The following is a 15,286-nucleotide window of genomic DNA, read 5'->3' as shown; positions in this document are numbered from 1 at the left end:
CCGTGAAGAACTTCCAGCTGCTGTGTATGTGATATGACGGAAGTTTTCTCAAATGAAACGGTAAAATGCTAATGAAGTGACTCTCAAGAGCAGCTGGAGATGACATTCATGTTCATATCATCATATAGTGAGACGGCAGAAGCTGAAAACACCGCAAGCGTCATCGGCGCTTTAGTATGTGTGTAGTAAACAAAGTGCACTGCACCATCCGCCATTCATTTATTCATTGCGGAAATCATGGCGCCTTATGCGTGATATCAAATGCTTCCGCAGATTTATAGTATTACTATAGCATTTCACCTGAGCATTGCGAATTGTGCGTATGGCCATGATAAGCACTGAATGAATGACAGGCTTTCTGTTGTAACATCGTGCAAGGTAAATAAGGGTGACATCTAGTGGAGAAGACTAACGATAAGATTCACGTTAACCAGATCTTGTTTTAAATGTGCTGAAATAAATCCCGGAAAAGATCGATTCGTGGCTTTTGAGAATCGATATCAAATCGATGTCATTTTAAAAAACGATTAATCGAAAAAAAAAAAATTTTGCCCAGCCTTAATTTTAATGTTATAATGTCTTTTTACACGTTGCATCGTGCCACGTAAACATAAAACCATGTCTGCATTTGTTATCGGAGAAATAACAAACAACAAGCGCTACTCTACACTGCTCAAAACTCGCGTTTGAATCATCAGTGGCAAATCCTTTAAATATAAAAAACTTACTTACAGGCTGTGAGTCAGCATTATTTGTCAGAACACCGGCATTGTAGGCTACTCTCCCAGGAAACAGTCCTCGTCCTGCATAAAATGCATTGCACACATCTGAATATTTGGTTTGAACTGTTCCGGAACAGTGTTGTAAATACAACTTAACCACTGATTTCTAGTTGTCGTCTTTTGGAAGGCTAAACAAAGTAGTTTAGCTTTCATAACGAAACACACAGCGTCGCCACGACATGGCAGCACAACAATACTACAGCGAGAATCAAAGTTACGCCGCCTTTCTTTGCGTGAACATTTGGGCGGTGTTATGCAAATCTTCCCACACAGTGATGTAGACCTGTGGGGGCGTGTTTAAACTAGGTGATTTAGGAGGGCATGAATGAGTCTTAACTTTTATAAAGAATATGTCTTTGGATTTGAGACTTTAGTCTTTGTAACTTTAGGGATCTTATCTATTCACAAACAGCTTGTAACATTCCAAAGAGAAAGGAAAACTTGAAATCGCATCATATGACCCCTTTAATTAAACCAGAGAATGGCTTAAACCTGTACTTGCTGAGAAAACCCCTCAAATGAAGATCATTCAGAGACATTCTATTGTTTCATTAAAAAGTGGCTTTAGAAGTCATTACATTTTTTAATATCACCATGAAATAATGAATCATATTTCTTAAGTAAAATGTGAATCACAAAACAATGTAAAATGAAAGTGCATGGTGTTATTAATTGTATTTGGCCCTTTTATAAACCCAGGTGTCTCCCAGCCCATGTGTGTTCCACTTTAGAGCTCTTCAAAGCAGTTTGTGTCTGGGAAATTAAAACTTTGACAAGGACATCTGTCCGTTTTCAAATTTGCAGTTTTGCATTTCACCCACTAGTGCCACATCAAACACCGGGACGTAATTACTCTGAGTTTCATCTGCCACCCACAGCTGTCATCCTCCTCTGCGTCTCCAGTAATGCATTTTATTTGTCTGCGTGTGGCCCTGTGTGTACCCAGAGAACTTTCTGCTGTTGTTGCAGGTTTCTTTTGCACTGATCAGAAACTGAGTTTCAGCGTGTAGTTTATAGTGTCAGAGTGCTTGTCATTGCAGCACAGTGGAGCTCACGGTTAGTGTTAAAGGTGTGATACTTGACTCTCAGGAAAAACACAATCAGAAATACGTCTGGTAATCACAGTTTACATGGTCACGACCTTTAACCTACTGCAATAAGACATAACAGCTTGCAATAAATACACACCCATGTAGTGGACATGAAATATTGTTAACTTATTTCCGTCTTGAGATACATAAGAGCTTCTCTAGACAGCTTCTTGCATGTCAGAGTAGATCAGTCTATTAAAACAGAAGTTTTCTCAAGGGCTTGAGCACTGAGACTGTTGCCTCATTCTTGTTTAAAATTGAGGAGCTGACCTATGGCTTTGAAAGTGGCTGTTTTAAGTTTCTTGGAAAAAGTTCAAATTTCTTTAAAAATGTATTGTTATTTTGTGCAGGAGAGTGAGAGTTTGCATTTATGCTTTTATGTTAAATTCTGACATGTTCGAGAACACTCATAGGAGTAAATCCTCCTACGTGCCCATCAGCCACTATTAGGCTAATCCACCATATGTTTATTCATTTTTGTACTCTAATTCAGCTACAAAGGTAAAGGTACTTGGCATCTGAAACTGAAAGCATCAGCATTATGGAATGGTGTCCTGCCAGTGTAAAAGTTTTGTAAGCTGTCTGTCATCTTTTACTCATTTACAATCTTAAGACTTTAACCTATCATTCAGACATGTATATAACTACTGTACCAGCGTGCACCAGTCTAACCAGGCCAGGGGTGCTGGCATCCCCCCCTCCAAACCCAACAAGAAAACACCCACACCTGGTGGGGCACAGTTTGTTGGACTTGAACTCTACAAAAGACTCAAAGAGTTTCTGAGGAGCTACCTGACGAACCTTCTCAAGGTAGTGCATTGGTGACTTTTTTAATTAGTATTTAAAGCAGATGAAAGAACTTGGAAGCTTATCTAATTGAACACTATATGCTCCTTCTGTGCGTTGCAACAGAAATATTAAACAGTTAAACTCTATTGTAATGTTTCTAGAAGCCTATTTTTCCTTGAATATTGGAATTGTATTTATTTGTTTATTTTGGATTTTTTTTATGTTGTTTTTTTTATTACAGACACTGTATGTTTGCACCGGTCATAACAGAAAATGAGAAATTATATAAAATAACATTACATAACAAAAAAAATATTAACTATTGATATGGTTTGGTGTACTGAATAATACAAATTTGAGTGAGGTGTTTTTTGTTTTTTGCCTCGCTAGAATAGATAACGGTGTGAGTTGTTGTCACTTCTCCAGACCTCACTTCTCTTCCTGTTTCTCTCCTCCATCTGTCTGTGTCTGGCAGGATGGAGAGGACCTGATGGATGAGAGCGTTCTGAAGTTCTACACGCAGCAGTGGGAGGACTATCGCTTCTCCAGTAAAGTTTTAAATGGGATCTGTGCTTACCTCAACAGACACTGGGTGCGCCGAGAGTGTGATGAGGGCCGGAAAGGAATTTATGAAATCTACTCGGTAAGAGAAAGCGCACACACCCTTGCCTGACTCATAGATTCCTTTTACCTTTCCACACATTGTGTTGATAAAACGTGGATTAATGGCTATACTGTATTGTAGTTTAGCTATATTTATAGCTTATAATATCCGATATATGCACATCTGAGAACACACATCAGCTGTATCTGGTGTGTGTATTAACACTAGCACTGGGCCTTTTTGAGAGAGTTGATGACAGAACTGTCTCTTGAACAATGGGCTTGGTGCATTGGCACTAAAACATTAGTTGAGCATTAGCATTAGTTGATCTTGTGCATGTGTTGCTATGTTGTAAAAACCTAAATGTTTGGTTTACTGTAATGTATTCTGTTGATTTAAACTTAATACCAAGATTTATTCCTTACTGGTCAACCCTAAACTATATTTAAATAATTTACTTGGCAGAATAATTGTTTAATAATAATGATGGTAATAATATTTATAATTATAATGTGTTGTTGTTGTTAGTTTTATAGATGTTTTTTATTATTATTATATTATTTAGATTTGTTTTGTAGTTTATAATAATGGTAATAATTGTTATTATAATTATTACTATCATCATCATAAAAACAAATCTGATTACTTATTAAATATAGTCTTTTATCATATTAAAATTTTAAATAATTGTCATTTTATTAAATCAGTAGGCTTATGTCTCATTGCCGGAAGAAACAGTAATCTAATCATTTCTAATAATGTGTCTCTTTCACAGCTTGCTTTGGTCACTTGGAGAGAGTGTTTGTTCAGACCTCTAAACAAGCAGGTGAGTTATCTGTTTATATGCTTCATTTATTGGCAATTCATAATATTCCATTTGTAAGATATTTGTTTCTTATATTTCCATCAGACATATTCATCAGAATTTAAATACCCTGTCTTTTCTTTTGAATAGGTGACAAATGCTGTGTTAAAACTCATTGAGAAGGAGAGAAATGGCGAGACTATAAACACCAGACTCATCAGTGGAGTGGTGCAGTCCTACGGTGAGTGTGGCAGCCTTACATTCACATCTGTCCTATGCTGGCCTCACAAAACTTGCCCTAATTTGTTATATCGTTAATTCCGTCTGAGCCAGCTTTTGTCCCTTAAGGGTTTTTTCAAATCTTGCCTGAGTTGTTTGGGTGAAATAAACACAGTGCTGTCTGGCCTCGTGTTGTGATTTGTCTTTTCCAGTTGAGTTGGGCTTGAATGAGGATGATGCGTTTGTGAAGGGGCCGACATTATCAGTTTACAAGGAGTACTTTGAGACACAGTTTTTGGCTGACACAGAGCGCTTCTATACACGGGAAAGCACAGAGTTCCTCCAGCAAAACCCTGTTACCGAATACATGAAAAAGGTAAACTAGAGTCTCAAATTCAAGTTTGACATTATAATGTAAATTGCAGTGGATTTTATGGGAAATTTGGTTTTATTACATTTTTAACTGTACATTTCTTATTATGTGTGCAGGCAGAGGCACGGTTGCTGGAGGAGCAGCGGCGGGTACAGGTGTATCTCCACGAGAGCACACAAGACGAGCTGGCTCGCAAGTGTGAGCAGGTCCTCATCGAGAAACACCTGGAGATCTTCCACACGGAGTTCCAGAACCTTCTAGATGCTGATAAGAATGAAGGTCAGTCAGTGCTGCAATGTCAACTTCGTTCAAGCAGTATATGATCTGAGATTTCAAACATGCATAATAGCACACTTAGTTTGACTGTCAGTACATGTTCGGGGGAATTACAGATCTTGGTCGGATGTATAACCTTGTTTCCCGGATTACGGACGGATTGGGCGAGCTCAAGAAACTCTTGGAGTCCCACATTCATAATCAAGGGCTGGCTGCTATCGAGAAGTGTGGAGATTCAGCGCTCAATGTGAGTCATGCTACAGCATAATGCCACAGTGACAGTGTGGACACAATATTTTTGGTCTGTAGCAGCTGCTGTGGAGAGGAATTAAAAATTTAATTGATATAACTTGTCTAAAAATGTGTCAAACCTGTTGTAACTACAGCTAAACCTGAATTTCCTGAACTTGGACCCTCACTTCATTGTACAACAGGTCTATTCTTACCATGACAATATGACAATAGTTATTTGTCTAACTAGGCTTTTGCCAAAATTTTCTTTCATCTGGCTATACACGTAATTGTGTTTCAAAGATATGACTCAACGTTGCTTTATGTAAGCCATTCAGTAGAAATCAAGTACTCCTTTGTCGACGCCAAACCCAGAAATAGTTAACTCTGTCAATAGTGGATTTCTTTTTTTCTTTTTTTTTCATCTTGCATGTTTTCCGGCATCTCTGGTCCATGCTGTTCCTGTAATATCTTAATTCGATCAGAGTTTGAACTGCCACTACTTGTTTTCCAGGATCCCAAAATGTACGTGCAGACAATCTTGGATGTTCACAAGAAATACAATGCTCTCGTCATGTCTGCATTCAATAACGATGCTGGGTTTGTGGCAGCACTCGATAAGGTTTGTGATCTATATTAAAAGTCAGTTTTGTTGGTTTTGAGCTATAGTGTTTATGGTGTAACTTTCACTCTGTGATCTGTGCTGCTCTCCAGGCCTGTGGAAGATTCATTAATAATAATGCGGTAACAAGGATGGCACAGTCCTCTAGCAAATCTCCTGAGCTTCTGGCCAGATACTGTGACTCCTTACTGAAGAAGAGGTGAATTCATTGTCTTATTCATTTTCCCATTCTTGATCTGTTAACATGTGAATCTCTCATTCGTCAGCCAGATATGAAAATGAAATCCAGTGAATGTCTGGTACGTTATTGCAAACACATCAGTTTATGTTTTAGGATTCGAGGCTTGAATATCTGAATACAGTATTCTGACCGAATAATAAAAAGAAGCTGCTGCTTTTAGGATTAAAAATTTTTTTTTTCAAGAATGAAAACTGCATTAGAAAGATTCTATATGTCAAATTCCACCAAAACATATTCCAGTGCACAAGCTCAAAAGATAGAATTTGATATTATAATGGTCTAGGAAAGCTTGTTTGCTTTTAGTGTTCAGCAGTTACAGGAATCCACATAACACAGATGATTATACCGAGTGTGTGTTTCGTTTAGTTCAAAGAATCCAGAGGAGGCTGAGCTAGAAGATACTCTCAACCAAGTGGTGAGTTTCACTGTCCTCCACTGAGATTAAAGATCAGATTTGAAAAGTTCCTTAGTGTATTAGGGATCTCTTCCTTGAATTCATAACACTAACAATTAATGTTTGCTCCGTTTATTAATGTGTTGTTAAATGCAGCCATATCAAGTACGTTTTTTTTTTCCTCCCCAGAATCTGAGTGTGTGTGTCTGTATGTATGTATGTACATTTATATAATTGTGTTTCAAAGATATGACTCAACGTTGCTTTATGTAAGCCATTCAGTAGAAATCAAGTACCCCTTTGTCGATGCCAAACCCAGAAATATTTATCTAATTTTCTAATATTATTAGAAATAGTAATGTATATCTGTATATAAACAACTTTGGTTTTCTGTGGTCTATTTGATGATGCTTTATCAAATGAAATGCTTGTGAAGTGACTCTCAGAGCAGCTCTGGAGATGAAGCTGTGTCATGTGTAGTGTCTTCATATGAAGTGAAAAGGTAGATGCTGAAAATAGAGCATCACGCTTGCTTGAGACATGCAGAGCATGCCGACTACAAATAACTTTATATTGTTTAATAATCACAGACTTTAGTCCTGATTTCTTTCATTTTGATTTAGTAATTCAGAATTGACTAAATTCTGTGTTAAGACCAGTTCACACCTCACCAAACAGACACTGACAAATGGCAACAGACGCATGGGTCGGGTTTTCCAGATCAGCGTGTTAGTGTTTGGTCATTTGTCAAGTCTTGGAATCCCTGATGTTCAGTAATCTGGTGACTGTCAGCATTGGTCTTTGTCTACCGGTAAGGTGTGAATTGGCCTTTATACAGTCAATTCTACAGAATTCTATGATTCCATCAATTTTCTTGGCCCTAGATTAATTTACCACTAATAATAGAGTTATGCTTACTGTATATACTGTGTAAGGGGGTCTGAATACTTTCCGTACCCACTGTATATATATATATATATATATATATATATATATATATATATAAGCAGTAGTTCAAGGTATGCAAAACATTTTTCAAACATTAGTATTGGTTCAACATGCACCAGCCATTTGACATGGGTTTGGTTATTTGACGTTTACATTCTTCATCCAAATTAAATTTTTACATTTTGAATAATTCAAATTCATGCACAAACATCATTGACTTTTGTCAGCCTGGTCAAATAACAAGTCAAGAAAGAGATTGTGGTTGATTATTGCTTTCATTCTCCTTTTGATGTGATCGGCACATACAGTGTTCTATCCAGGTGTTCTGTGCATACAGAAAATCTGCAAACTGTGCACGTTATACATACCGTACGTACAAATGACAGTGTAATTTAATTCATTTCATATGAATGTGTGACTGATGAGATTCTCCAACATCCTTCATCATCAGATGGTGGTTTTTAAGTATATTGAGGATAAAGACGTGTTCCAGAAGTTCTATGCCAAGATGCTGGCCAAAAGACTGGTGCACCAGAACAGTGCCAGCGACGACGCCGAGGCCAGCATGATCTCCAAACTGAAGGTCTGTGCGCTTGTTTAGTGAAGATGGCTCACTTCACTGCTCTTCATTTATCTCTAATGGATGCTTAACACCTTTATTTTTTTTTTCTTCTGTCCACCCTCAGCAAGCATGTGGTTTCGAGTACACCTCCAAACTACAGCGCATGTTTCAGGACATCGGCGTCAGCAAAGACTTGAATGAGCAATTCAAAAAGCACCTTTCCAACTCGGAGCCTTTGGACTGTAAGTCACTCTGGTTTTACATTGATTTCTCCTGGTTGTTTGTTATCTGAGAGTGTTTATAATATAACATGCATGCGGTCATTACTGATGAAAAAAAATCCGTCTCCATCTGTCTTGTAGTGGATTTCAGTGTCCAGGTTCTGAGCTCTGGCTCGTGGCCGTTCCAACAGTCTTGCACATTCGCTTTACCATCTGAGGTGAGATGCTCAGATGCTTAACCCTGTAATTTTCCAAGCCCTTCACACCCTTCCACGAGCTGAGAATAATGTGTGATTACACTTCAAGTTGATGATAGTTTTTCAACGCCTTTGTTTTTCACAGTTGGAGCGGAGTTACCAAAGATTTACAGCTTTTTATGGAAGTAGACACAGCGGGCGGAAGTTGACATGGCTTTACCAGCTATCCAAAGGGGAGCTGGTCACCAGCTGCTTCAAGAACAGATACACTCTGCAGGTTTGTGTCTTCTTCATGGCTGCATCATGTCAGTGGTAGTTGACAGCATGTACTGGGACTCATTAAAGAGCGGGTCATATGGGTTTTCATGTTTTTTTTTTTGCAGTTTGTAACATAGCTATCCTTCAGTGTAAACAGTCTGCAATGTTGTTAATCAAAAAAGTGCATGATAAATAAAAATATTGTCTCCCAAGAGAAAGAGTCGACTCTGAACCGCCTTAATGAGTCGTCATACTTTCGAATCTTCTGTTACCTATATACGTCACAAGGTAATATATTTACATAATCCCCGCCTGCTCATGAAATATGAACACTGACCTGCCCACAATCACTTCCGCTAGTTGGTGTGTTTACATCATGTCGAGAAGACGCTGTTTTCAGCCTCACTGGGCATTCTAACACAGTTCCCACACGTGCACCTCATATAAGTAAATAGTAATAATAATGAATGAATGAATGCCGTAAAACTGCTGTCACATCACGTAAAGTACCACATACAAAGTTTAAACTTACCACTGAGAAACGTCCTGATCAAGTCATGCTTGTGATAGAGTTTCCGGTTGAGCGACTGCATCGGGTTCGGGCTCAAATTGATAAGGTAATATCGATGCCATTTTTGTAACCTTATAGCATCTTTGTTTACAAGTAACCCTCCGGAGCAAATCATTTATTATGGTAATGGGCGTTTCATTTCCGACACTCATACGGAAAGACCAATCACAACAGACTTGGCCAGCTGACCAATCAGAGCAGAGTAGGCTTATGGAAGGGAGGAGTTTACAGACCTTAAACTGCTTCGAACGAATCGTTTCGAAATCATTGAAAAATGATTCTAATATTAAATGTACTGTATATTCTGAGAAAATTACAATGTTTTCTGACCTTAAATGCATTTAAAGGATTAGTTCAAATTTCTGTGACTTACCCCCATATGTCATCCAAGATGTTCATGCCTTTCTGTCTTTAGTCGCATAGAAATTATGGTTTTTGAGGAAAACATTCCAGGATTTTTCTCCATATAATGGACTTCAATGGGAACTGACGGGCTGAAGGTCCAAATTGCAGTTTCAGTGCAGCTTCAAATGGCTCCTCTACAGGATCCCAGCCGAGGAATAAGGGTCTTATCTAGCGAAACCATCGGTCATTTTCTTAAAAAAAATAAACATGTACTTTTTAACCACAAATGCTCGTCTTGCTGTTGTAGGGGGACTCCAATACAATATTAGGACACTTTAAAATACCATATGACCTGTGCTTTAAGAAGGTTGTAGGACTCAGCTGGCACAAGTGTCAGCATGTGTTTGTGTCGTGTCCCCGCAGGCCTCCACCTTCCAGATGGCCATCCTGCTCCAGTTCAACACAGAGAACAGCTACACTGTCCAGCAACTGGCCGACAGCACACAGATCAAAATAGTGAGTGCAGTGCCATTGCTTTATATCCCCATAACAACATTCACGTTAGTCAATCAGTAAACTTTGATCTCCATCTCGTATAAAATTCATACTTGGAACTAGGGATGTCAATTTTCGATCATTTCCATGATCGATCGTCATTTAAATTAACGATCAATTAATCGTTAACCTTAATGCTGCAAAATGCGTCTATGCAGCGCGGCATGACAGGATGTGCAAAAGTTACTCAAAAAAAACCCCGCTTTCTCACCCGATTTAAAGGGGATTTAGTCTGAGTAAAATGCTAGTAGCAGGATTGTAAAATGAATAGATGTGATTATGATAATTTGATAAAATGAAGAGAGCTCGTTTGAGATCATTTTACTTTGTTGACTGTTTCCTATCCCGTCACGGAGACCGCTGAACGAGACTCTTTAAATGGTTTCGTGGTGCTCATTATTGTATTTTAAAACACAATTGCAATGTTTTCCACTGACATTATGGCATGTAAAATAAAATGATCCCAAACGTAACTGTGGCGCGTGTGGCTGTGCTGCGCAGTCAGTGAACCGCTTCCATCGGCGCTGCTGCAGCAAAACACACTGTTGCTCACATCAAACATTATCATGCGAGTATTATGACCAGTACTTCATTTGATCCTGCTGGATCCTGTTCCGGAAAATGTCAGATTTAGAATTTTTGCGTTGCGGGAGGCCTATGTTTTTTAAAATCCGGAATTTACAGTACATTAGATCGTGACAGTGCATGCGTGTACGAGATGGAGCGAGCACGGGTTTGACGATGTATTTGGAGCTTATTGCTCACGTCTCATTCGGCACAAATCCAAATGTTTCCATATTCGTAATGTATTTGAATGTTAAACTATTATTTATAATGTAAACTAGGCTTGTACTTTACACGCATTCAGTCTCTGTATTATTTAAAACACTGTAAAAATGAGTAATTTTAGCGATGCATTTTAGTTTTTGTGTGGGCATTGTTTTTTTGTTTTCCTGATTTAATGTTTTTGTTTTGCTTTTTGCATTTCACAGGATATTTTGGTTCAGGTCTTGCAAATCCTGTTGAAATCAAAGTTGCTGGTAAGTGTTGAAAACTAATTGCTTATAGGACCCTATAAATGTCTTTCAACATCAGTGCCATTTATTTGTATTTGCCCTTTTTTCCCCGCATGCTTATGGTTTCCATGTGATTCCCTTAATTGTTTACATTTCTGTTTAAATATGACTGTTTTTGTGAATAATTTTATATTTATAATACAATTATAAAATGTAAAGATTATTTAGACGACTTGTTTTTTTGTAGGTCTTGGAAGATGAGAATGCAAACATAGATGAAATGGATTTCAAGCCTGATACATTAATCAAACTTTTCTTGGGCTATAAGAAGTAAATGCATTTTCTTACTGTTTCATGTTTGATCTGCGCAGTATACACTAATAATTGACTTTCAGTAACATTTAAAAAAAAATAGTACATACTAATATTTTCAAATATTGTTAGGGTTGTATATTTGTCATCTGCATATCTATACTGTCCTTCCTCTGTGTGTGCAGTAAGAAGTTACGGGTGAATATCAATGTGCCAATGAAGACGGAGCAGAAACAAGAGCAGGAGACGACACACAAGAATATTGAGGAAGACAGAAAGCTCCTCATACAGGTATTAAAAATAAACTATAACAATCCCTTGATGTTGAAATAAAATATTCTTTTGAGTCTCCCTGTTGTGTGTACAGGCAGCTATCGTGAGAATTATGAAGATGAGGAAAGTTTTAAAGCACCAGCAGCTTTTGGCCGAAGTGCTGAACCAACTTTCCTCACGATTCAAACCTCGTGTTCCTGTCATCAAGGTAACAGGGCGCTGCAATTTGATTACTTATGAAGCATTAATTTGAAATATTAAAATGTGATTATTTTTTTCAGAAATGCATTGATATTTTGATAGAGAAGGAATACCTGGAACGTGTGGATGGGGAAAAAGACACTTATAGTTACTTGGCATAACAATGTCCTCTGATGTCCTTAGATATTTGAGGAATAAAAACAGAGCGGAGCCAGACAAACAGAGGATTCTCTCAAAGATCTCAAGGCATCGTTGCCGAGTAGGACAATGTGACACTGGACTTTTCCCTTTAAACCCAGACTGCTAAAGCGGCCAGTCTTCTTCATGCCCTTAAGCTGCTCAGGATTGCCATTTACTTTTTAATGTGTAAATATTGGACATTGAACTATGCTCATAGTGGGACCCAGAGTCAGGGTTGCATGCTAATGCCTATCATTATGAAAATTACAAAATGCTGATTAAGTTAAATTACTTTTGGAAAACTGACAGATTAAAAAAAAAAAGGCTGTTGGTTGCAGACAGAAATACCTAGAGGTAAGAGCGCTCTGAGAATAATCATTTCTGATTGGCTGTTTAGAGCTGCATTGTTACTAGCCACGAGAACACCATTTGTATAGTGCAGTTCATTTTATAAATGTCATGAATAAACGTAATTTTTCTTTATGCGTGCTCAGTGCTAGGTTTTCTTTTATATTCTTGTTCAAGTGGCTGAGCTGAATTTCTAGCCTATCGTAATTAAACAGTACAGCAGACACTTATTTTCAACGTTTATTTTATCACGTTTAACAAGTCCCTGTAAACAATTTAACAGCACCTTGAAATTGGAAGCGAAAACATGGAGATGGAGTGGTCAAAAACCCTCAGGAAAGAAAGAATAGAAACAAGAGGGGAGCAACAGGTTCAGAGGAGAAATGTGGATTAAAATGAGCAACCTCCTAAGAAGTACCTCCCTAATATTCACTAGACAAATCACAGCAAACGATAGCCATCAATAAATTAGAAAACCTGTTTACACGCATAAAATAAATAGGGACTTCTGGAGTCAAGCCTGGTATTATTGCTTCCATTTTACAGTATCCCACGTTCAGAAAAAAGAAGTGATTGTTTTTTTTCACGTAACCAGGGATGAGAACAGCACCTTAATCCAATCTCTTTACATTTAGTGACGTCTATAGTTCATAGCTGAAACTGTCTGAATAAAATGTACAGTGAGGAATGAAGAGTTACCTGATTCCACTCCATTTGAAACCTTTGTTCATGCATAATTTGATTATACCATTCAACATTTTAGGAAATCTAATTCAAGAATCTATTCAGTGTTCTTTAAACATGTCAAGGCACCGCAATAATATTATACCGAGTCTACCCTCCTTACATAAATCAAGTTGTTTTGTTTTTACAGCAACTGTGCATTGGCACCACAAAATGCACTTAATACAACATGGTTCTGGAGAGATTAACATGCAAAGCAGTGACAGTGGCTTTGGTTTCCGCGAACAAACCTTAAAACGATGGGGACTGCATGTTTTTGCATTACAAACGTACAGCCAGTTTAAATATGAAATTTGGTCCAAAGGTATAGAGGAAACTGTCAAAATAATTGAAAACAAAAAACACCTACAATCCTAATACAAAACAATGGCCCATTATAAAATGACTCTCTACTAAAACCTCAACTGTAACCATGACAATGTTCAAATTACTATCAGAAAGTGTATCCCAGAGTCAGCCTGTTGGTCGAGTTTTTCTTTTTTCTTTTTTCTAAAAGGAAGTCTTCAAAATATCACTCTTAAAAACTTCGCCCTTGTCCTATAAAACTGAATCTAAACTGTATTGGAAATGCATGTGGAGAGAGAATTCCTGATGAGTGTAAGGCATTTGTTGAAGGAGGTAGATGGCTTTATGGAATTTCCATTTCACGTTCAATACCTACGTATTTCAGAGCGTCAGCTTGACTGTATCTAAAAGAGAAACGTAAACATTAGGTTAGATGGTTCAAAAGCACCTCTCAAAGAAAACACTTTTTTCCTCTCTCTTTTCAAGAAAACACCTCTGCACCTATATGTGACCATGGACCACAAAACCAGCCTCAAGTGTAAATTTTTCTAAATTGAGATTTATAAATCTTAATAAATAAGCTTTCCATTGATGTATGGTTTGTTATGATAGGACAATATTTGGCCGAGATACATGCATCTGATCAGATAAATCTGGAATCTGAGGGTGCAAAAAAACCTAAATACTAAAAATATCTTAATGGAACATGATCTTTACTTGTTGCCAGCCAGCGATTTTGATGATTTTCTCTCAGATTTGATGGCCTCCAGTATATTTTGCTGTATGATTATTTGAATATGCAATACACCAAAATAAAGATCAGAGCCTTTACTTTTAAACAAAAATCTCTTTTGTTCTAGCTTAGCATTTTTTTTTTAATCAACACTTGAATATAAGTAGGATTCATAAAAAATGCATAATTTGAGCAAAAAGGTGAGAAAAATAATTTTTTTATCAAAAACTACTTCTGGATAATATTCAGTACGATTATCAAAGCATAAATACAGTATATCGCTTCCATCAATACCTCCAAAGCTTGCACAGACATATACCACTTCCTGGATCAACATTTTCCTCCGTAACATTATGCAGTTTTCATTTATATGCTATTACTGATGATCGCATTATTTTTGATATGCATCTGTTTACATAAGAGATCGCTAGTTTTTCCGTCCTGTTCACGTGTGTTTTTGTTCGGGAGGTTTTGTGCTTGTTCAGAAGATATATAATAGCGCCCCCGAATGTATAAAAGTGAAAACACGAAAAGCCGTAAAAACTCGTAAGCATTTTCTTCTAAAAGACAAAACTCAATGGCGGGGAAAGCGTTAATATCCTAATGATTTTTGGCATAAAAGAAAAATCTATAATTTTGATCCATACAATATATTGTTGGCTATTGCTACAAATATACCTGTGCCTATATAAAGGGGTCATATGATGCGATTTCAAGTTTTCCTTTCTCTTTGGAGTGTTACAAGCTGATTGTGCATAGATAAGATCCATCAAGTTGCAAAGACTAAAGTCTCAAAACCAAAGAGATATTCTTTATCAAAGTTAAGACTCCCCCACATATCTACCTCACTATGTGGAAATATTTGCATAATGCCGCCCAAGGCGGCGTGGTTTCAGTAACCGCAGTTAGTGTTGAAGCAGCCATGTCAGGGAGACGCTGTGTTTCTAGGCGAAAGCAAAAGCACTTTATTTGGCCTTCCGAAATTAGATGCATTTAGGAATCTTTAAGATTACTTACAACAGAACAGCAATGCATTTTATGGACGACCGTTTCGTGAACCTAGGAGAGGAGGTAATTCTGACTTTGCTATGACAATCTGGCACTTCTGAA

General features: G+C 37.6%; 2 protein-coding genes across 3 annotated transcripts in view; one reads left to right on the top strand and one right to left on the bottom strand.

Moving 5' to 3' along the window:
* The first annotated feature begins 2,414 nt into the window (after positions 1-2,414).
* LOC107549182 (cullin-1-like) lies at positions 2,415-12,549 on the top strand. Its single transcript, XM_016230173.1, has 21 exons — positions 2,415-2,446; positions 2,506-2,683; positions 3,138-3,305; positions 4,042-4,092; positions 4,222-4,312; positions 4,503-4,666; positions 4,780-4,942; positions 5,056-5,186; positions 5,685-5,792; positions 5,885-5,991; positions 6,400-6,448; positions 7,827-7,958; positions 8,062-8,179; positions 8,300-8,376; positions 8,501-8,632; positions 9,953-10,045; positions 11,077-11,124; positions 11,348-11,430; positions 11,598-11,703; positions 11,780-11,893; positions 11,967-12,549. The coding sequence occupies exons 1-21, from the start codon at positions 2,415-2,417 to the stop codon at positions 12,045-12,047; spliced, it is 2,226 nt and encodes a 741-aa protein (XP_016085659.1). The 3' UTR covers positions 12,048-12,549.
* A 6-nt stretch (positions 12,550-12,555) lies between these two features.
* The window catches only part of LOC107549206 (histone-lysine N-methyltransferase EZH2), a 45,070-nt gene continuing 42,339 nt past the window's right edge, over positions 12,556-15,286 (bottom strand). For both annotated transcript variants that reach the window (XM_016230206.1, XM_016230207.1), the window contains exon 20: positions 12,556-13,847. In XM_016230206.1, the coding sequence (XP_016085692.1) occupies positions 13,787-13,847 (61 nt within the window). In that variant the 3' untranslated portion in view covers positions 12,556-13,786. The remainder of the gene's footprint in view (positions 13,848-15,286) is intronic.

Source organism: Sinocyclocheilus grahami, unplaced genomic scaffold (genome assembly GCF_001515645.1).
Source record: "Sinocyclocheilus grahami isolate Dianchi unplaced genomic scaffold, SAMN03320097.WGS_v1.1 scaffold365.1, whole genome shotgun sequence".
Classification (NCBI taxonomy): domain Eukaryota; kingdom Metazoa; phylum Chordata; class Actinopteri; order Cypriniformes; family Cyprinidae; genus Sinocyclocheilus; species Sinocyclocheilus grahami.
Note: the sequence above shows the minus strand (reverse complement) of the source record. Positions and strands in the feature narration are given on the sequence as shown.

What these genes read in the sequence shown, in the direction of transcription:
- LOC107549182 (XM_016230173.1), top strand. Translation starts at nt 2,415, where the DNA reads ATGGAATGGTGTCCTGCCAGTGTAAAAGTTTT. An exon ending in TGGAGTGGTGCAGTCCTACG is followed by an intron (nt 4,313 to 4,502) that starts GTGAGTGTGGCA and finishes TGTCTTTTCCAG; the next exon opens with TTGAGTTGGGCTTGAATGAG. An exon ending in CATTCGCTTTACCATCTGAG is followed by an intron (nt 8,377 to 8,500) that starts GTGAGATGCTCA and finishes TGTTTTTCACAG; the next exon opens with TTGGAGCGGAGTTACCAAAG.